The sequence below is a fragment of the Oncorhynchus gorbuscha genome, linkage group LG02 (genome assembly GCF_021184085.1).
Source record: "Oncorhynchus gorbuscha isolate QuinsamMale2020 ecotype Even-year linkage group LG02, OgorEven_v1.0, whole genome shotgun sequence".
Lineage (NCBI taxonomy): Eukaryota > Metazoa > Chordata > Actinopteri > Salmoniformes > Salmonidae > Oncorhynchus > Oncorhynchus gorbuscha.
In genome coordinates, this window is record NC_060174.1 from 36,249,740 (window position 1) to 36,272,510 (window position 22,771).

Consider the following 22,771-nt stretch of genomic DNA (forward strand, 5'->3'; position numbering starts at 1 on the left):
CACTGTGTATATGTGTGGACAGAGACCAAGTCAGTATGGGTTTTTCTCTTCTATCTTATGCCCTTACAACCCTGCATGTTATTGTTTGAAGAAGACCAGGTTGAGCATGCCAATCCTTAATTCTACTGTCTCCCAAGGAAACAGATGTCCTGGAGACAGGTTTGAACCCTGACTCCTGACTTTTACTGTAACTGACCCTATTTGTATCTTTTCAGGAGTTCCCCATCTTCACGTTGACCTGTTTCCCCCCTGGCTTCTTGGTTCACGTCGGGGGCGTGGTCAGCACCCGCTCGGTCAAGCTGCTTGACCGCATACACAACCCCGGTGAGTTCCACAAGAACGCACCGTCCTGGCTATAAGAAAATACATGTTATATTACATGTTGCACTGTAGTTTCCAGGCTAGTTCGATCATGTTTATTACATGACTCGCTCACCCAGTGGGTGAGGGGTGTGTCACACATCGTGGGATCAGTGTGTTAGTCAGCTAGAGTTAATTAGGATTGGGAGGTATCCAGGTTTTCATACCTATATACTATTACTGTACCAAACCGGGTTTTACGGTATTGCTGGCAGTGTACAGAAGGGGGTGCTTTTTTTCAAAAGTAAAAATAAATAATAATAGTAACGCTAACAAAGTACAAGCGAATTCCCATAGCGGATGCTAGCTAAATGCTAAGAAGCGCAAGCGAACATAAACTAATGCAAGGACAGACACCCCAGCTCATAAAGTTTTACAACTATCACAAATGGTTTGCTGCAGAAACAAATATTAGACAGCAGGGCTCTTGAACCAGGTGGGGATTGGTTGTCTTTACTGTTACCAACAAGTGATCAAGTTCAACTTGAAATTCTGGGCTAAAATTGAAGAGAGATTTTGCTCTTTTAGCTAGCAAGTGAGCAAATGTATAGCTGGAGCCCTGAGCTGAAGATAGTTAAAGTTATAAGATATTTCTCTGGCAAACAATAGTGAATTTCAAGTGTAACTTGATCACATCTCTTACTCTGCACGACAGTGGATCGTCACGTCAGGAAAGTGTCACGTCAGGTATCCTCTCTGGTGGGGATTTGGGGACATGCGTAAGTAGAAAAAGGGCTTAAAGTCCAGGTAGCAAATAATGGACTTCATCTGATATTTACAGTGTCTTCAGAAAGTATTCATTCTCCTTGACTTATTCCACATTTTGTGTTATAGCCTTAATTCAGAATTAATTAATTTATTTTTCCTCACCCATTAAGTACAATACCCCATAATGACAAAGTGAAAACATGTTTTAAGAAATGTTAGTTCTATTTAATTTTCAATAAATGTATTATCTACTTTATATAAATATTCACACCCCTGAAAGTGACAAAGTGAATTCTCTCTCCGCAGTTTCAGCTTGCGTCTTAACTAGCGAGATTTAGGATATTTACTAGCCCATACCAGTGTCAAACTTAGCTATGTTATCAACATATGGCAGTATACAAACAAAATCTAGCTCGCTTATTTTGCCAGCTAGAAAAAAATATCCATGAATGTATTCAGAAATGGTGGAGGATAGCTAGCTATAGCAAGAGAAAGTTATCTGCTGCCTTTTCAACAAAAAGCAACTGTGACCACATTGATCGTAAGATTCAAAAAGACACTTTCCACAGACCAAAATCCACAATTCACCCTGCCAAAGAAAACATGGCTCTGTGGCTTCACCCGAAATGCCACCCGATCCGCAAACGGATTCATGGCCGAAGAGTCACATTTCAGTTTAGCCCGCACTTGGCAGGCTATATAAAAAAAACTGCCACAGAACGACCAAATTACCGCATCTCGCAGCCCCCAGAAACACCTTGAAAACTACTCTTTCCCATAGGCTTGTACTATCTATGGGGCGGCAGGTAGCCTAGTGGTTAGAGCGTTGGGCCAGTAACCGAAAGGTTGCTGGATCGAATCCATGAGCTGGCAAGGAAAAAATTTGTCATTCCGCCCTTGAAAAAGGCAGTTAACCCACTGTCCCCTGTAAATAAGAATTTGTTCTTAACTGACTTGCCTAGTTAAATAAAGGTTAGAATAAAAATATATGACAGCATCAGCAGTTGGCTACCAACAGCTGGCAGACATTTACATTTGGATTGTTTTATAAGTGTTATTTAGATGGAAGACATGAGCTAAATGCAGTAGCTCTATAACTAGTTAACGTTAGCATAGAGGTAGCAAGCTAGCTAGCTTTTTCATTTACCTGGTTCACTTCCATGCCAGTGATAATGCTTGCAGTATCTGCTTGCAGTCTCTGCTGACTGTTTAAAATGCGTTAGAAGTCATGTTAATTGTAGGGATAGCATCCAGTTTGAGAAGCAACTTCTTTCTGAAGTCCTCTTTCCATTGTTGATAGTCGTGGAAGTTCTCAGGGAAGAAATGTGCCCAACAGATTGATGAGTAGACTCCCAATGCGCCCACCTCATTTACACATTTATCCCACTTTTAAGAAGTTTTTCATTCACCGTATGACTCTGACCGCAGGGCGTTGTGGGATTGTTTCCGAAGTTAGAGCTGATTTGGAGAGAACCTTAAACCCAACTTTTAGAATAACGTTAAAATATTCTAATTTATTTAGGAGTTTGAAATTTGGGAATGTTTTCTTGGGGTGCTCTAAGTTACTATTATATGGGTTCCTGGCATTGAGAAATAGGTGCTACACTGCGTTTTAATTTTCAAAATCATACAATATCCTTTTATGGGTGTGTCTCAGTCTGTCATACAGGGGAAACACTGCTAGATATGTGGTTAGAGAGGACTTAAACCGAGAGCTGATAGTTGTGTGTGTGTGTGGAAGCTTACGCTGTGGTGTTTGCTGTCCCTGGTGTTGAGGTTTGGTAGTGCATGGCTGTGTGCTGTGGCTTGGCTGTGTTGTGTGTTGTATTTTGGGCTTTAGGAGGCCTGTATCACTTAGTGTCCTGCCTAGCAGTAAAGAATGGTGTTTGTACATATGTGTAGGAGAAGACTCGGCCTATGAGGAACAGTTAAATATCAGTGCTTGTGTGAAAATGTCTTTGTCTGAGTGCAGCTGTATTGACCCTCTGGGAAGAATACATTTCGTTAAGCTTTCAGTGTCCGTTGAGTTTTTAGATGGAACGGAAAATATGGCACTATACAACGTGATGGTCGGGAGTAGGCTACAGTACTAAGAGCATAACATTTCCTCACCCTAATTGTATAATTGTAGTCTAACCAATACCTAAACAGATTCAGTGAAAATAAAAATCGAATGGATTTTTCAAGACCAGTCCCCATGCTTGCTAAAATAGTTGACCGTAGTGACTATTGACTATTGCGTCAAATCCTATTGCTTCAATATGCTCTTTAAATAAATAAGACCTACACCGCTTTTAACAGCACATTACTCAACACTAGTGAGACTCATGTTGCCGCCAATAATTACATATGGGTCCATCCACAAAGTATCAAAATAAAGAGGTGTTGGTTAACCTTTTGCGTGTAGGGGGCAGTATTTTTGTTTTTGGCTCAAATGTACCCATTTGAAACTGACTTTCTCAGCCACAGAAACTATAATATGCATATAATTGTCATATTAGGATAGAAAACACTCTAAAGTTTTCAAAACTGTCAAAATATTGTCTGAGTATAACAGAACTGATATTGCAGGTGAAAACCTGAGGAAAATCCAATCAGGAAGTGCCTCTTATTTTGAAACCGCTCTGTTCCTATGCATGCCTATCCTCCATTTTATATGGTTATCAACCAGATTCCTTTTTCTATGGCTTCCCTAAAATGTCAACAGTCTTTAGACATAGTTTCAGGCTTTTATTTTGAAAAAATGAGCGTGAAAGATCACATTGCATAAGTGGATAGGTGGGGGCTCTCAGAGTGAGTTTTGCGCTACAGAGTAAGGCGGCCATTGTTTCTCCCAGTGTTTTTGAAAAACCTACATACCCGTTTTGATATTATCGACTATATAATTTAAAAACAACCTGAGGATTGATTATAAAAAATGTTTGACATGTTTCTGTGGACATTATGGATATTATTTGGAATATACGTCTGCGTTGTCGTGACCGCTCTTTCCTGTGGATTTCTGAACATAACGCAACAAACAAACGGAGGTATTTTGGGTATAAAAATAATCTTTATGGAACAAAAGGAACATTTGTTGTGTAACTTGGAGTCTCGTGAGTGAAAACATCCGAAGATCATCAAAGGTAAACGATTAATTTGATTGCTTTTCTGATTTTCGTGACCTAGCTACTTAATGCTTAGTGTACATAATGTTATGTTATGCTATTGATAAACTTACACAAACGCTTGGATTGCTTTCGCTGTAAAGCATAATTTCAAAATCTGAGACGACAGGTGAATTAACAAAAGGCTAAACTGTGTTTTGCAATATTGCACTTGTGATTTCATGAATATGAATATTTGTTTGTAATATTATTTGACTGTTGCGCTATGCTATTCAGCGGTTGCTGACGAAAATGATCCTACCCATCCCTAGGCCGTCATTGAAAATAAGAATTTGTTCTTAACGGACTTGCCTATTTCAAGGTAAAATATATATATTTTAAATAAAACCATCCCATGTGAAGAGTCAAATCATTTAATTGAAGTTCAATTCATAACTAAATTGTTAAAGATTTCTATTGGAAGGATTTAATCATTTGCAATTATGTCTACTTATGATAAGGTGAAAGGTTTATGTCTCCATATGATATGGTAAATATATCCAATGCAAAAAAACATCTTAAATGGTATTAATATTCATTCCCATATATTCCTGTTAATTCCCATATATTCCCACGGTAAGTTTTGAATATTACCTAAAATATGCAACTCTAGTTGCAACACTCACTAGCGAGTTCCAAACTGCCTCTGGAAGCAACGTCGGCACAAGAACTGTTCGTCAGGAGCTTCGTGAAATGGGTTTCCTTGGCCGCACGCACACAAGCCTAAGATCACCATCCGCAATGCCAAGCTTCGGTTGGAGTGGTGTAAAACTCGCCGCCATTGGACTCTGAAGCAGTGGAAACGGCTTCTCTGGAGTGATGAATCATGCTTCACCATCTGACGGACATATCTGGGTTTGGCAGATGCCAGGAGAACGCTACCTGCCCCTATGCATAGTGCCAACTGTAATGTTTGGTGGAGGAGGAATAATACTCTGGGGCTCTTTTTCATGGTGTTGGCTAGGCCCCTTAGTTTTGAACTTAGCTTCGAACTTTGTGGCCACAGTTTGGACATACATAGTAGTATCATCTGCGTATGTGACTGACCGCCTCGATTCGGTCTTATGTTGTAAAATTTGAAAATGTGTTTTTCTAATTGGATTAAAGTAGAGACTCAGCTAGAAAATGGTATTTTATACACTGCAGTTGAAGAACAATGGAAAAGTAATTCTGCTTTGAAAGTTGATAAACTTGTAACCCCATTTTTGCGAAGATTTTCTTTGTCTACATTCAGCATTGTTCACACCCTCTTAAGCCTTAGGCCCTCCGATCTCTTTAAAGATTTACATGTGAGGCCATTTGCTAAACATAGTGTTTAGTTTAGTAAACAACCAAAGATTTCAAAACTAAAAGCGGTGAAAGTAGTAACCAACAAAAAGGAAAAACTCCTGGTAAAAATACAGTATCTAGTCCTTGGCCTATATCCTAATCTGACTTTGGTGCAGGTCATGTTGTTCTTCAAATTAGTCTCTGGTAAACACACACTATATCAAACAAAAAGTTGATTTGTCATATGCACAGGATACAGAAGGTGTAAACAGTACATTGAAATGGTTACTTACATAGTAGCAATATCAAAAATAGTGTCCAGATAAAACTATTTTATCATTTTTACATGAGGGTTACCTGACAAGCTTGTCTAAATTGATGGGTCATGTGAAGGAAATGTTGTAACCAACCTCAGCCACATCTAGTTAAGTGGATGGGTCACTACTGTCTAGACGTGTACACGTTCATGAAATACAATAGATGGCCTTAATCACCCCCAGATACATCTGGCTAACTTGATGGGCCATGTAATCATCTGGCTAAGTGTTTTGTTTAGACATGTACTATAGCTAGCTAGCTAGCTAACAATGAACCGGCATAATCCCAACCCATACTACCACCATCCAATACAAACATTGTCATAGCTGTAGTATGACTCTGCAGGTAGCTGAAGCTAACCCACAGGTAGGGTTTCTGAGAATGCAAATGGGTTACATCCGTAAAGTTAGCTAGCTAGCTAACCATGAACAGGCGTCAGAGCTCAGGCCTATTGAGGACAACAATGAAATAGCAGTATCAACAGTATGAAAAGCTTTTGACAGGTCCACAAACAAAGCAGCACATTTAATTTCTGTGTCAAAAGCATGGACAAGATCATTAATAACTAAAATGGTAACCGTAATAGTGCTATGCCCAGGCCTAAAGTCTGTTTTATTTACATTCACAATACATTTGTCAGATAAAAAAGATCAAATTTGTACATTTACCAATGATTCAAGAATCGTAGCTAGACAAGGATGCCTTGAAATGGGGTGATCATTATTACAATCACTACTATCCCTGCCCTTAAGGAATGGCAGCACGAGCTGATTTCCATGCTTTTGGAATATTTCCTGATACCAGTGTTAAATTGCGTTTATTAAGCCAACAATGATGGATGCTGCACACTTAAGTAGACCAGGATCCGGTTAGTCGGGCCCTGTGGATGTCTTCTCTATTGCTAGCAAAGCTCCAGGACAAATTTTTTGGTAAATAGCCTAAAAGAAAAGCTTTGACTATAATTTCTCTGATCATTCAGCACGTTTCCCCTATCAACATTCAGCCCAATATAATTATGAATAGGCTTAGAGGTTCTTTCCAAAAGAGAGCCCGCTGAAATAAAATGATGGCATTTTTTAAAAGTAAATTAATTTGTTGTGGCAGAGAGGAGGAAGTGGAACCCTTCAGGGATTTGACAGTTTTCCACAATTTAGCCGTGTTCCAATTACAATTCGAAAGGGCTGTGACATAATAATCATGTGTAGCCTTTCTGATTTGTCTTACACAATGATTCCTCGGTGTAATAACTTGCCAGTCCAGGCCTAAAGCCTGTGTTCCAGTCATAATTTATTTTATGAATGACTTCTGATATTTCCGGAGTGTACCAGGGATTCGCTCTACCCTTTAAGGGAACATTATTAAGGGACATCAGTAAGGATCATAGCCTTCACCTGGACTTATGGCATGGAAAGAGCAGGTGTTCTTAATTTTTTGTTTACTCCGTGTGTGTGTATTAATGTTTTATTACTCAAACTACCGGCGGGCCGGATTGTTCCCCCTCCGTATGTTTGATACCCCTGCCTTAGACTGTAGAGATCTGCTAGTGAATGCCTCTTCTCTTTCTCTCCTCTCTTTAGCCTTTACCTCTCTCCCTGCTTGTCTAATTCCACAGCATATCTTTGATCATACTTCTCACCATATCTGCTTTTCTCTCTACCTTGTTCTCACTTCTTTCTTTCTCTCTCTCTCTGCTAGACTCTGGTATTGACTCAGGGTCTGTGTCTTTGCAATTACTTTGGTGCTGTTGTGTTGTAGTTTGTCTTCTCTTTTTCCTCTCTTCTGTACTAATGGTGTGTGTTGTTCTGGCCCAGTGTTGGGTAACACGCGCTCTTACAAACTGCTAGACTGGAATAGTGTCGCTGCAGGTACCTCCCTCCTCCTACTGGTCTCACACACTGGAGACATGGCAGCTCACTGAAACGCACCCAACCAGGCACACAAATATGGGTGTCTGCAAGCATCTAGTTACAGCTCTAAACTAAAGCTCTGTTTCTTTCACTGAGCTGCCATCCTCCTCTCTCCTAGTCTGTGTATGTGTGTGTGCTGAGCATGCGCTAAGCCCCCCCCCCTCCCAGTCCTTCCCCCTTGGCTAGCCCACCATCCCAAGCTGCTACAGCAGTGTGTGACACTTGCATCCCTAAAGTTCTCCCTGCGCTTCAGTAATGCTCCTCTAAGAAGCCTGTCCAGGTTAAGACTGAGACAGACTGGGTATGTGCATCATCCCTGGATTCACTGGGCCGTATTCATGCTGGGAGGGGGGAAGAGACAAGAGGATGGAGGGGGGTACAGGAATGGAGTGTGAGACACAGGGTAGTGTAGTTAGACGGGTATGTGTTGGTTCAAGATCTGTGATGAATGAATATGGCCCTCCTCTGCCCATGCGTGTGGATGTGAGCGTACCTGTGAGACATGCTGCTTCTTTTAGAGAGGGCTCTGCTCTGGGTCTGTTATGCCTGAGCCATTTATCCATCCATCTCGCATCCTTCCTTCTTCCCCGTGTCTCAATTTTTCTCTTTCTCTCTCCCTTCTTCCCTCTCTATCGTCTCTATCTCTCTTTGAGCATGTGGCCTCTCCCAGGAGGTACAGAGTGGACCCATGGTTATTATTAAGGACCATGGTTCAACCTCCACCAGGTGTCCCTCATTTGATTATGATGAAGGCTCTGAGAAGGGCCTCTTCTCCTCCTTGCCTGGCCTTATGTGAGGCCAGGGTCTTGTTCAGGAGCCTCAAAAACTGTTTATAATGTTTTGAAACAGGAAGGCACTTGTCCAATAAGAATACTCCTATTAATTTCAGTTTTTTTTACATATATATTGTTTTAGCTTTGGTGTGAACTACTGAACACAATACTTTATGGGAATGAAGTTAAGAAGATGTAGGGGGTTGGGACGCCACCCTACATTCCTGTCTTCCTGTGATTGGCTGGCCTGGAGATGATGCTATGAGATGAGAACAGCCCAGACACTAACTAAACACCTTCATTATGTTCATCATCAACATCATGTTCACTGTGTTAAGAACTGACAGTTGGTTAAGTGGTACCTGCTTGCTATGATGCACCATTTTAACAACAATCAGCAAAAAAAAGGGTCAGTTGATTCTCTGTTGCTTCTTATTTAATGGTATTCGCTAGTATCGATACTTCTAGTTTCTGATGGTCAGTAAGTTTCTAAAAGTAGCTAGTTTCTAATAGGTTTTAGTTTCTGACAGTCACCTAATTTCTGATTGTCGCTAGTTTCTGGTAGAGTCAGTCAGGTATCCAGCCAGTGTGTGTGTGTCTGTGTCGCTATGTATGTGTGTCTGTGTATGACATTATGTGTGTTTGTGTTGCAGACGAGCCGGAGACGAGGGACGCGTGGTGGGAGGAGATTCGTCAGGAGATCAAGTCTCATGCAAAAGCCCTGGGTTGCCACGCTGTGGTGGGATACAGCGAAAGCACCAGCATCTGGTACGCTGCACACACACACAATACAAAGACCACAGTTGTATTTCAAAGTCTGTTAGAGCATTATAGGCACAGAAAGTTATCTAAAGTTATGTGGACCTAAAGTTATCCACCATCTCTCTCTCTCCACCCTCTCTTCTCCCTCTCCCCTCCCTCCTGTTCCCACAGTGAGGAGGTGTGTATCCTGTCTGCATCTGGCACAGCGGCCATGTTGAATCCCAGATTCATGCGTGAGGGCTGTCTGGACACCGGCGGCAGCGACCACAGGTTATCACGACAACCACACCCCGGCATGGTGGGGTCGGAGAGGGGCGAGGGGGAAGTTAGCTCAACCTGGCTGGGGTAGGAACACACACACACACTGCTGGATGGGTGTTAGTGTAGGTGTGAAAAGATTTGAGTGGCCAGGAGGTTTTGGACTAACCTAGTCATTGATTGCTTCTAAATGGAGAGGGGTGTTCTGAATTAATTGGATTAATTGAATTTAAAAATGGTGTTCTAGCATTTTGTTCTGAGCTGTGTGTGTGTGTATTTCAGGTTTGAGGATGCGTCGCCCCCTAGCTGCGGGTTTGTTCACATCCCGTATGATGAGTTCAACATGCCGTTCCCAGCTCAGCTTACATACTGCTACCACTGTAGGAGACAGAAGGTCCCTGATGTGCTCTTTACTACCATAGACCTACCTGCTGAAGCTGAGGTTACTGGGAAGGGCTGCCTCATACAGGCCAGGTAACATACACACACTACCACCATATTTCCTGTCTGTGTGGGTAATAAACTCAGCAAAAAGAGAAACGTCAACTGTGTTTATATTCAGCAAACTTAACGTGTAAATGTTTGTATGAACATAACAAGATTCAACAACTGAGTCAAAAACTGAACAGGTTTCACAGACATGTGACTAACAGAAATTCAATAATGTGTCCGAGAACAAAGGGGGGGGTCAAAATGTAACAGTCAGTATCTGGTGTGGCCACCAGCTGCATTAAGTACTGCACCAGATTTACCATCTCACTGTGAGATGTTACCCCACTTCCACCAAGGCATCTGCAAGTTCCCGGACATTTCTGGGGGGAATGGCCCTAGCCCTCACCCTCCAATCCAACAGGTTCCAGACTTGCTCAATGGGATTGAGATCCGGGCTCTTCACTGGCCATGGCAGAATACTGACATTCCTGTCTTGCAGGAAGGGTACCACATGAGGGAGGAGGATATCTTCCCTGTAACGCACAGCGTTGAGATTGCCTGCAATGACAACAAGCTCAGTCCGATGATGCTGTCACACACCGTCCCAGACCATGATGGATCCTCCACCTCCAAAACGATCACGCTCCAGAGTACAGGCCTCGGTGCAACACTCATTCCTTCGGCGATAAACGCATATCTGACCATCACCCCCGGTGAGACAAAACCGCGACTCGTCAGTGAAGAGCACTTTTTGCCAGTCCTATCTGGTCCAGCGACGGTGGGTTTGTGCCAATAGGCAATGTTGTTGCCGGTGATGTCTGGTGAGGACCTGCCTTAAAAGCCCTCAGTCCAGCCTCTCTCAACCTATTGCGGACAGTCTGAGCACTGATGGAGGGATTGTACGTTCCTGGTGTAACTCGGGCAGTTGTTGTTGCCATCCTGCAGGTGTGATGTTCGGATGTATAGATCCTGCGCAGATATTGTTACACGTGGTCTTCCACTGTGAGGATGATCAGCTGTCCCTGTTAGCGCTGTCTTAGGCGTCTCACAGTACGGACATTGCAATTTATTGCCCTGGTCACATCTGCAGTCCTCATGCCTCCTTGCAGCATGCCTAAGGCACATTCACACAGCTGAGCAGGGACCATGGGGATCTTTCTTTTTGTGTTTTTCAGAGTCCGTAGAAAGGGATCTTTAGTGTCCTAAGTTTTCATAACTATGACCTTAATTGCCTACCGTCTGTAAGCAGTTAATGTCTTAACGACCGTTCTAGAGGTGCATGTTCATTAATTGTTTGGAAAGCATGGGAAACAGTGTTTAAACCTTTTACAATGAAGATCTGTGAAGTTATTTGGATTTTTCCGAATTATCTTTGAAAGACAGGGTCCTGAAAAGGGGACGTTTCTTTTTTTTCTGAGCTTATTATGTTTTTTCTTATGAGGAAGGTGGCCCAGAGAGGTATGTAAAATGATGTTATATTGCAGGTTGTGTCGAACGAAGAAGAAGGCCCAAGGGGAGGTGAATGCTACATCCATCTCTAACCTCCTCCCCTTCATGGAGTATGAGCTCCACACACAGCTGATGAACAAACTCAAACTGCGCTCCATGAATGCTCTGTTTGGACTCCGCATTCAGATCAGTGTGGGAGAAAACATGCTCCTGGGACTAGCTGTAAGTCTGTGTGTGTGGTGTGCGTGCGTGCCTACCTCTCCTCCAGTCTTCTACGAGTTGTGTATCTGATGGGTCTGTGTGTGTGTCGTGTATATCCCTCTCTTTGGCGTGTGTGTGTCCAGTCTGCAACGGGTGTGTACCTGTCAGCGCTGCCAGCTCCAAGTGGTATCCAGATAGCTGGAAAGAACCCCAGTGACCTGAGCTACGACCAACACATCTCCACCATGCAGAAACGCATCGATGACACCATCGCCAAGAACAAGGAGCTCTACAACATACACCCCCCGGTGAGAGGCACGCACACACAGCCATATGTGTGTAGGTGTAATTCTGTGTAAATATGAAAGTGATAGTTATCTCCTGTCTTTCTCTGGTTGTTAAGAAGTTATTTACGTTGGACCCTGAGGCATTCACCGGCCTGAATACGGTACTGAGCATGCCCAATTAGTGATGCATGCCACACTACCCTCTCTATTAATCAACTCTGTATGAGTACAACACCCTCTAGAATCACAGCTCTGTATGAGAACTACAGCCTTTAAAGAATTAAACCTCTATACGAGTACAATACTCTAGAATCACAATATGACTAGTCCTACAATTACAGCTGTACGAGGACAGTCCAGAATCACAGATCTACGGAAATGCATACACTCTAAAATCACAACTCTAAGTACAGTCTAGAATCAGAGCTCTATGATAGTCCACTCAAGAACACAGCTAGTATGCTCATGCATTTAAGGGGCTATAGTTTTTCTTAACACAAAATACATTAGTGCAACAGATATGGCAGAAAATAGTTTATCAGATGACAACAGCAGTGCAATGCTACTTGGCTAGCATTAACACATGTAAATTAGCTTACAATTCAAAAGCAAGCTATTTTCCTTTAGCAAAAACGATGCATGGCCATCATATTTCTAATGTTTATCACAGAAAGAATGTAGCCAGCTACATTTTCTAATGTTTGCATTTTATCTTATTACTGGAGAAAAACTACACCGGAGGAAAGTACTTGGGAAAAGTAACCTACACCTGTCAGAGCTCTGTCTGGTGATCCAATGACTAGAGCAAAGATATTTCATTCAAGTGGAGAAGTGAAACTAAAGCATGAAATTTGTCCTTTTCCTTTGATGCGAACCATGACTGAAGCAGAATTGACAATAAGAAGCATTTTAGATCTTCATTTAAAAAACGCAGCAAGATATTTTATCTGAACTTTTCTGAGTAGAAAAAAAGATAAATGCTGCGTTAACCCAACCCCTGAAGAGTCTTCTCACTTTTCCTCCCTCCACTAAATTGTTGTGTGTGCTATTAACTAATATAAAAACGTACTTTGATAGCGCCTTCTTGGGTGTGGGTGAATTGGATGTAGCTACTTATTGTGTGGTTTGGACTGATGCTGTTGCTATGGGACTGTGACTAACTCAGCGGCTCACAACCTGGACAGGGTTGGTCGGAGCCACACACACCTATTGTTGTTTTTATTGCTCTTGTTGTAGGAGTGTATGGAGGAGGTGGTGGGGTCTCCTATCCCTGACAGACAGCGGTCCAGCAGACTGTTCAGGTCTACCTCTGAGAGTTCAGATGAGCTGTCCGAACTAGACCTGTCCCATGGCAAGAAGGATGCCTTTGTACTGGAGGTATGGCTGGCTGGGTGTCCTCTAACTGTAGTGTGTGTGTGTGTGTGTGTGTGTGTGTGTGTGTGTGTGTGTGTGTGTGTGTGTGTGTGTGTGTGTGTGTGTGTGTGTGTGTGTGTGTGTGTGTGTGTGTGTGTGTGTGTGTGTGTGTGTGTGTGTGTGTGTGTGTGTGTACTGTAGGGTGGGTGTGTGTGTGTGTGTGTGTGTGTACTGTAGGGTGGGTGTGTTATGTTGGATGTGTAAATTGTAGTGTGTGGGCATAGTATAGGATGTGGTGTGTTAATGTATTTCTTCTCCTGTCTTCAGATTGATGACACTGATGCAGTAGAGGACATCCAATCCCTACTTACTGATGCCCCCATACCTGCAGGTATATACACACTGTTCTACTAGAAATGATATTTTCTATTCAACTCTGCTCTTTCACCATGTCTGTCTCTCTCCAGGGTTCTACAGCTGTAACACGGAGGTCATGCCTGGGATTCACAACTGGACTTCAGGACTACAGGTCAGGCTCGCACACTGAAACACTACAACGACGACTACTACTACTTATTTTGCGATTTATAATATCTTACTCATTCTCTTCCATTCCTCCCAAGATGTTTACATCTGTCCGGGTCTACAGACTCAGTAATGCCAATCTGACCAACCAGGGCCTGAACAAGATCTTTACTGACCTCTGTGAGAACTTGCTCAAAGTAAGACCATACACAAGAGCGAAGCGCGGGTTAAGCGTTGGTGTTCCTCTTACTTATTCTACTTAATATATAACTTCCATATTAAGTTGAACTGTCTGCTTTTTATTTGTCTGTGTGTGTAGAGTCTATACTTTAAGCTGCGTTCCATGATCCCATGCTGTCTTTGCCATCTCAACTTCACTGTAGCCGTACCAGAAGAAGAACTCATACAGGTGAGAGGACATACATACCTGAGCACACCTCTCCTATCTTGTCCATCTTAACTCGGTTTTGGTCAGTATCTTTATCTTACATTTGTGTCATTAAAAGAGAGCAACAAGGTAAAAAGAGTTTCATTCTCTCTTATTTTCTCACATCCCCTCTCCCCTCCAGGTGGCGGTGACAGCCGTAGCCATGAGTTTTGATAAGGAGACTCAGCAGGCAGCAGACAAGGCTCTCACCAGGGGTCAGTATTCTGAAAGCCTATACAGTGGGGCAAAAAAGTATTTAGTCAGCCACCAATTGTGCAAGTTCTCCCACTTAAAAGATGAGAGAGGCCTGTACTTTTCATCATAGGTACACTTCAACTTTGACAGACAAAATGAGAAAATCACATTGAATTTATTTGCAAATTATGGTGGAAAATAAACTTTTGTTATTGACCAAATACTTATCTCAATATTTTGTTGGCAATGACAGAGGTCAAATGTTTTCTGTAAGTCTTCACAAGGTTTTCACACACTGTTGTTGGTATTTTGGCCCATTCCTCCATGCAGATCTCCTCTAGAGTAGTGATGTTTTGGGGCTGTTGCTGGGCAACACGGATTTTCAACTCCCTCCTCCCTCCAAAGATTTTCTATGGGGTTGAGATCTGGAGACTGGCTAGGCCACTCCAGGACCTTGAAATACTTCTTACGAAGCCACTCCTTCGTTGCCTGGGCGGTGTGTTTGGGATCATTGTCATGCTGAAAGACCCAGCCACGTTTCATCTTCAATGCCCTTGCTGATGGAAGGAGGTTTTCACTCTAAATCTCACGATACATGGCCCCATTCATTCTTTCCTTTACACGGATCAGTCGTCCTGGTCCCGTTGCAGAAAAACAGCCCCAAAGCATGATGTTTCCACCCCCATGCTTCACAGTAGGTATGGTGTTCTTTGGATGCAACCCAGCATTCTTTGTCCTCCAAACACGACGAGTTGAGTTTTTACCATATAGTTCTATTTTGGTTTCATCTGACCATATGACATTCTCCCAATCTTCTTCTGGATCATCCAAATGCTCTCTAGCAAACTTCAGACGGGCCTGGACATGTACTGGCTTAAGCAGGGGGACACGTCTGGCACTGCAGGATTTGAGTCCCTGGCGTCGTAGTGTGTTACTGATGGTAGGCTTTGTTACTTTGGTCCCAGCTCTCTATAGGTCATTCACTAGGTCCCCCCGTGTGGTTCTGGGATTTTTGCTCACCGTTCTTGTGATCATTTTGACCCCACGGTGTGAGATCTTGCGTGGAGCCCCAGATCGAGGGAGATTATCAGTGGTCTTGTATGTCTTCCATTTCCTAATAATTGCTTCCACAGTTGATTTCTTCAAACCAAGCTGCTTACCTATTGCAGATTCAGTCTTCCCAGCCTGGTGCAGGTCTACAATTTTTGTTTCTGGTGTCCTTTGACAGCTCTTTGGTCTTGGTCATAGTGGAGTTTGGAGTGTGACTGTTTGAGGTTGTGGACAGGTGTCTTTTATACTGATGACAAGTTCAAACAGGTGCCATTAATACAGGTAACGAGTGGAGGACAGAGGAGCCTCTTAAAGAAGAAGTTACAGGTCTGTGAGAGCCAGAAATCTTGCTTGTTTGTAGGTGACCAAATACTTATTGTCCACCATAATTTGCAAATAAATTCATTAAAAATCCTACAATGTGATTTTCTGGAGAGAAAAAAATTATCATTTTGTCTGTCATAGTTGAAGTGTACCTATGATGAAAATTACAGGCCTCATCTTTTTAAGTGGGAGAACTTGCACAATTGCTGGCTGACTAAATACTTTTCTGTCCCACTGTATGTCAAGGCTTAGAGATGAGGTTCTGGAGTTAGGGCGAGCTGGAGAGATAAGACCCTCTACTTGAGTTGGTATATTCAGGTGGGTTGAGGGGTTTGTTTGTTTTCCAGGGAGTGGTGAGAATGAGGAACAGCTCCAGTTTTCTATGGAGCTGTGTGGAGAGTCAACCATCTCCAACAACCAGCCTACAGCCAAACCTTCAGGTACACCACCACACCTTACCCCTTATAACCTCTAATCTTAACCACTAACAACTGCCTAACCTTTAACCTCCAATAACCATCCCTTAGCAGACAAAACATCAGAAATCCCCTAACTGCCTGTAACCTCTCACCCTTGAAGCTCCCTTAATCCATAGTGTTCTATTCTGTATTTTTAAATGTGTTCTGTGATGGTTGTGTTAAACTTGAATTTACCACCGGAGACTGCATCACCAGGTAAATACTGTAACAGTATGCCCAGGTAAATCTTCTTTCAGGTATTTTAGACCTGCAGGCCTGTCTGTATTTCTAGGAGAGAAACAATCCTGTTCGTCATTGGTCTGGAGAGAGAGGAGGGGTTAAACTAAAATGGCTGCCCTCCACCACCACCTCCACTTCAACCAAGACAAGGAGATGGGATTTAGGACTAGGGAACAAGATGTGGGTATAGGACTAGGGAATAGAACGTAGGAAAGGAAGCGTCTGTCTAAGGTATTGAGATACTGTGTGTTGCTGAGGACTGAAGAGTCAACACACGTGGCAGTGGATCATGTTGTGTGTGTGTGTGTGTCGACAGGTGTTCCTGAGAGTGCCATGGTCCACTCGTCTCGAGGTAGGCTCCCCCCCACACCCCACCCCCTACCTGCTGCCATGGCTACCACGGTCCTGTTTTAAGTTCTCATCCTTACATTTTTTATTTTGTCCCGTGTTCTTTTCTTTATGTGTGTCTGTATTATGTCATGTGTGTATGCGGTTTTCGGTACGTGTGTACGGTGTGTGTGTGTGTGTGTGTGCGCACGCACGCATGTATGCGGTGTGGATGTTCTCTCTGTGCATGTCTACGTGTGGTGTGTTGTGTGTGTGTGTGTGTGTGTGCGTGTATTTTTCTCCAGCTCCCTCGGTTGATTACGGTTCCTTTGCAGACAGATGCAGCACCTGGCTAGAGCTGCTTAGGCTGAAAGCTCACACCATAAGACGAGGATCAGTTAAGACAAGTAGGAGGACACAGTTGCTAGCACACTCTGGTACACACACACACACAAATATACACATCCCTCCCCGCATGCCGCTGTGGGGTGGAGCGTCTCAGATCATGCACCAGCTGATTAGCTAGAGTGTGAAAGTTGAAGCCCCGCCCCTCAGAGGGATAGCCAACCAACAGCCAGTGTATAACCTCTGACTCTGTCGCAATAGTGACTGACATGGAGGAAGTAAACATCAAGGAGTATCTTAAAACATGCTTAAAACGCACTTAAAATGTCTCACTAAAGCTGGTGACTGGGGGAAATGCATTTTGATATTTCTGCACTATGTAAATAAACAGTTTCATAAACTGTGATAATAACTGAGCATAATTAACTGGGTTTAAATGTCACAACACATTTCAAATCACACGGTATCCCCTTTATAATGCACTACTTCGGATCAGAGCCATATGGCAGATCCCTGTGTAATGCACTAACTGGGGAGTGATTTGAGATGTAGACTTAATGTTGTTCAAATTGTCTGTGAAGGTTCCTGGTCTGATTGAAGCATCATTCACTATGTTACAAGATGGAACATCTTTCACACTCTGGCTTGTTTCAATCATTCTGCTTAACAGACTGCCTTCTGTTCTGTATCGATCATACACACACACAGGCTAATTCAAACAAACGCACATAGGAACTCTCTCACACCCACACACGGGTACAGTGCCTTCAGAAAGTAGTCATACCCCTTGACTTATTTCAAATTTTGTTACAGCCTGAATTCAAAAATGTATTAAATGTATTCTCCCCCCCCCCTCATTCATCTACACACAATGCCCCATAATGACATGGTGAAAACGTGTTTTCAGAAATTTTAGCAAATGTATTGAAAATAAAATACAGAAATATCTAATTTACATAAGTATTCACACCCCTGAGTCAATACATTGTAGAAGCACCTTTGGTGGCGATTACAGCTTTGAGTCGTCTTGGGTGTGTCTGGATCAGCTTTGGGTCGTCTTGGGTGTGTCTGGATCAGCTTTGAGTCGTCTTGGGTGTGTCTGGATCAGCTTTGGGTCGTCTTGGGTGTGTCTGGATCAGCTTTGAGTCGTCTTGGGTGTGTCTGGATCAGCTTTGGGTAGCCTTGGGTGTGTCTGGATCAGCTTTGGGTAGCCTTGGGTGTGTCTGGATCAGCTTTGCACATCTGAATTTGGGAATTTTATCCCATTCTTCCTTACAGATTTCAAGCGCTCATAAGTTAGCTGTTCACCGCCGCTCTCCATCTATCTTCAAGTCTCCACAGATTTTCAATGGGATTCAAGTTTGGGCTTTGGCTGAGCCACTCAACGACTTTCACATTCTTGTTCTGAAGCCATTGCAGCATTGCTTTGGCTGTATTCTTGGGGTCACTGTCCTGTTAGACTGGGGCGAAGATTTACATTCCAAGGTCATTTGCACTCTGAAGCAGGTTCCCAAGGATTTGCCTGTATTTGGCTCCATTCGTTGTTCCTGCTTTTCCATTTCTCAAGGATGGAGACCACTGTGCTTTTGGAAACTTTCAACACTCTAGAAATCATTTTATACCTTTCCCCAGATAGATTTGTGATGAGGCATATATCTGGGAGATCTACAGACAGTTCCTTGGACTTCATGGTATAGTTTCTGCTCTGTCATGCCCTGTCAACTGTGGAACCTTATATAGTGTTTGTTTCTAAATCATGTCTAAACAATTGAATTGGCCACAGGTGGACTCCAATCAAGTTGTAGTGAAATCTCAAGGATGCACTTGAGCTCAATTTGGAGTGTCATAGCAAAGGGATGTGAATACTTATGCAAATGAGATTTCTGTATATCATTTTCAATAAATTTGCAAATTATGCGGTATTGTGTGTCGATGGGTGATTTTTTTTTGTTGTTGTTATATTTAATCAGTTTTGAATCCGGCTATAACAACAAAATGTGGAATAAGTTAAGTGATATGAACATTTTCTGAAGGCACTGTAAATACATACACACGTGGCTGAGGCCTGGCCAGTGTTGAGGCTGTATGGCTGTTTGTCTGTCACTGCCTGGCAGCTTACCTTTTCATCATTGTGATTATTCTGTCACCATGCTGCCCTACATGCTCACATACACACAGCTTATAGTTCACATTCAAATTTCACACACTCTGCATCCATTTTCTTCCAGCTCATAGCCCATCATGTATGCTATTCTATGTGTCGCCATCTAAAGGCTGAGTCTGTTATTGCCATCCATTCCTGTTTTTTTCTCTCACTCCCTTTCTCTCCCCCCACCACCCCTCCTCCAGTCTCGTCTTCAGAGCGCTGCAGTCCTCTCCCAGAGGGGCGGTCCCGGTCGCTACGCTCCACCAGGTCGTTGCCGTGCAGTGCCCCTGTTACTGTGGTGAAGATGACTCCTCTGTCCTTCCTTCCCGGGACGCGCATTGTGAAATACTTGGGAATCATCAACATGTTCTTCATTAGGGAGACCACGTCACTACGAGAGGTACACGTATACACATGTTTGTGTGATCGATTCCTGAAGATGTCATCAGAGATGAATAGGACATTTTTACATTTTTCTGTGGTGTGCGTAGTCTGTTCCTCTGCTCGCTCATAGCAGTGATATCTCAATGGTTAGCATATTTCATGTGTGTGTGTGTGTTTGTGTGTGTGTGTTAGGAGGGGGGTGTAAGTGGCTTCCTCCATTCCTTCATAGCGGAGGTGTTTGCCATGGTCCGTGCCCATGTAGCAGCTCTGGGGGGAAATGCCTTAGTGTCATACAGCATGAAGGAGTGTGTCTTCATGGAAAACCCCAACAAGAACCAGGTACAGTAACACACACTGTTAATTTGCTTTGTTAGTTAAAGAACTGGAGGCCTAAAGCATTACAAGATTTTCTCAAAGAACCAACAGGTTAAAGAACCTCATGTCTGTCCTTTCTCCCCCTCTCATTCTCCCTCCAGGCTCAGTGTCTGATTAATGTTAGTGGTGATGCTGTTATCTTCATCAGAGAATCAGACCAAGAGGCCATACCCCCTCTGTTGACCAGCAGACAGACCAGCAGCACTGGGGCTGATGGGACCACTTGACACACAATTGAGTCTAGCCATCCAAATAATCGTGATTTGTGTCTGCCTTAAACAGATGGAACGTCTTAAGGTTAGGTAGGACCCCACAAATTACATATGCAAACAAACATGCAGTTGACAAGTTGGAGAAATTGTCTCTCATTGTCCATTGAGATACTCTACAGAAGCCATTTAGAGAGGCAGTCTGTCATTTCTCTCTCTGTTGTTGATATAATAGACATTCCAAAACATGGTGAAGCTTTATGCAGCTAATAGACCTATCCCTCTCCATCCAGTCTCATCAGTCACTAGCCGGCCATGCTAGAGCGGACAAGGTATTCATTAATAGACAGCTCCGTACAGGGTTATAGATGGCCATGGTAGAGAGAACTAAATTGTAGAAATAAGTGTTTTAATTGTCTGTCAGGCGATATTTGGGCTAACACACACGCCCTGTGGACAGCCTCCTGCCATCTTCCTGGCTCCATACTACTGAACTCTCCTGTCTTTAACGATCATGTAAATGCTGGAAAACAAACTAATTGCAATGACACATTTTTGTTAATTGTTTAGATGCCACTTTTGTTTGTGTAAATGTGCGCTACAATCAGATTTGTGTATTTTTATAATGTAAAATTATATTTGTCAAGTCTAATGAAATTCTGGAAGTTTGATTTATATGGTGTAAGAGAAGTAAGGGTACAGTGATCTGTTCTACTGTTAATGAATATAACCTGTCTCTCTTTCGCTGTAGGACTTGAATGTACGTACATACATACATAGACTGTGTTGCTTAGTGTCTGCATGTATCTGTTATTGCCATGACTGTCTGTCTGCTCGTTGCCTGATGATCCGGCCTGCACAATAAACTAAGCTAGTCCTGTTGACTAGTCACTTTATTCCTAGTTATACGTACATATCTGCCTCAATTGCCTCATGTCTCTGCACATCGACTCGGTGCTGGTACCCCATGTATATAGACACGTTATCGCTACTCATTGTGTATTTATTATTACGTGTTACTACTTTTCTATTATTTCTGTTTTCTTTCCCTCTGCATTGTTGGGAAGGGCCCGTAACTATTTTACTGTTAGTCTACACCTGTTGTTTACGAGGCATGTGATGAATAAAATGTCATTTGATACAGTGAAAAACAGCTTGCCAGTGCCTGTTCCTGCCTCAATGTCAAAGCAGATAACATTGCTTTGAAATCATTCATTTGTAAATGAGAAATGACAAGTTTGGTGTTTGAGGCCGCACGTATAATGTCAAGCTCAGTACCAGAGCTACATGATTTAGGGCTAAGACAGTGCAGTATGAAGATGGGCAGAAACTGCTTCTCCAATATAAATCCCTGATCAAGTTGTAGGCGATGTCACGGGGACGTTGGCTAGCTAAGCTCATGCCTATGCCCAGTTCGAACTGCGCATGGGCAGGTTGTCAAATCAGACGCCTTCGATGTATAGTTTTTGACTAAAATGAAACTTGTCAGTGTGTCACTTTCACGGGGTAGGCGTGATAACATGTTCAACTACTGAAGACATTGGCTCCAATCTAGGTTGTGCCTTTAGATGAGAAGAAAGTTTCACTTATCTCGTTGACTTCTCTAACCCCAGACCCCAGCCCGTTTCCTCCAGCATCTTCACAAGGTCCTTTTGCTGCTGTTCTGGGATTGATTTTTACTTTTTGCACCAACGTACGTTCATCTCTAGGAGACAACGTGTCTCCTTCCTGAGCGGTATGACGGCTGTGTGGTCCCATGATGTTTATACTTACGTACTATTGTTTGTACAGATGAACGTGGTACCTTCAGGCGTTTGGAAATTGCTCCTAAGTATGAACCAGACTTGTGGAGGTCAACAATTTTTTTCCCAAGGTTTTGCCTGATTTCTTTTGATTTTCCCATGATGTCAAGCAAAGAGGCACTTAGTTTGAAGGTAGGCCTTGAAATACATCCACAGGTACACCTCAAATTGACTCAAATTATGTCAATTAGCCTATCAGAAGCTTCTAAAGCCATGACATCATTTTCTGGAATTTTCCAAGCTGTTTTAAGGCACAGTCAACTTAGTGTATGTTAACTTCTGACCCACTGGAATTGTGATACAGTGAATTATGAGTGAAAAAAATCTGTCTGTAAACAATTGTTGGAAAATTACTTGTGCCATGCACAAAGTAGATATCCTACCGACTTGTCCTAAAAACTATAGTTATTTAACAAGAAATTTGTGGAGTGGTTGAAAAACGAGTTTTAATAACTCCAACCTAAGTGTATGTAAACTTCTGACTTCAACTGTATAGTTTTTGTGTGCTTCAGGGCAACGGTGTGTAGATGGAATTTGTATTTGTGGTCCTGGCAACTACCTTTTTTGGAACACCATTATTTTTGTCTTACTGCGATTTACTGTCACGGCCCAGGTCTGGCAGTATCTTTGCAGAAGATCTAGGTGCTGCTGTAGGCCTTCCTTGGTTGGAGACAGAAGCACCAGATCATCAGCAAACAGTCGACATTTGACTTCAGATTCTAGTCAGATGCTGCAGACTGT

The 22,771-nt window shown here is 42.8% G+C and overlaps 1 protein-coding gene across 1 annotated transcript in view; it reads left to right on the forward strand.

Annotated features, from left to right (window-relative positions):
- The window catches only part of LOC124001617 (C2 domain-containing protein 5-like), a 41,726-nt gene extending 20,596 nt beyond the window's left edge, over positions 1-21,130 (forward strand). The window contains 18 exon segments of the mRNA XM_046308571.1: positions 216-324; positions 9,135-9,249; positions 9,415-9,588; positions 9,784-9,975; positions 11,418-11,604; positions 11,727-11,891; positions 13,107-13,247; positions 13,551-13,614; positions 13,691-13,752; positions 13,847-13,945; positions 14,068-14,157; positions 14,318-14,390; positions 16,092-16,184; positions 16,759-16,794; positions 17,075-17,206; positions 19,464-19,660; positions 19,837-19,983; positions 20,121-21,130. Coding sequence (XP_046164527.1) covers positions 216-324; positions 9,135-9,249; positions 9,415-9,588; positions 9,784-9,975; positions 11,418-11,604; positions 11,727-11,891; positions 13,107-13,247; positions 13,551-13,614; positions 13,691-13,752; positions 13,847-13,945; positions 14,068-14,157; positions 14,318-14,390; positions 16,092-16,184; positions 16,759-16,794; positions 17,075-17,206; positions 19,464-19,660; positions 19,837-19,983; positions 20,121-20,246 — 2,202 coding nt within the window. The 3' untranslated portion in view covers positions 20,247-21,130.
- The last annotated feature ends 1,641 nt before the right edge of the window (positions 21,131-22,771 follow it).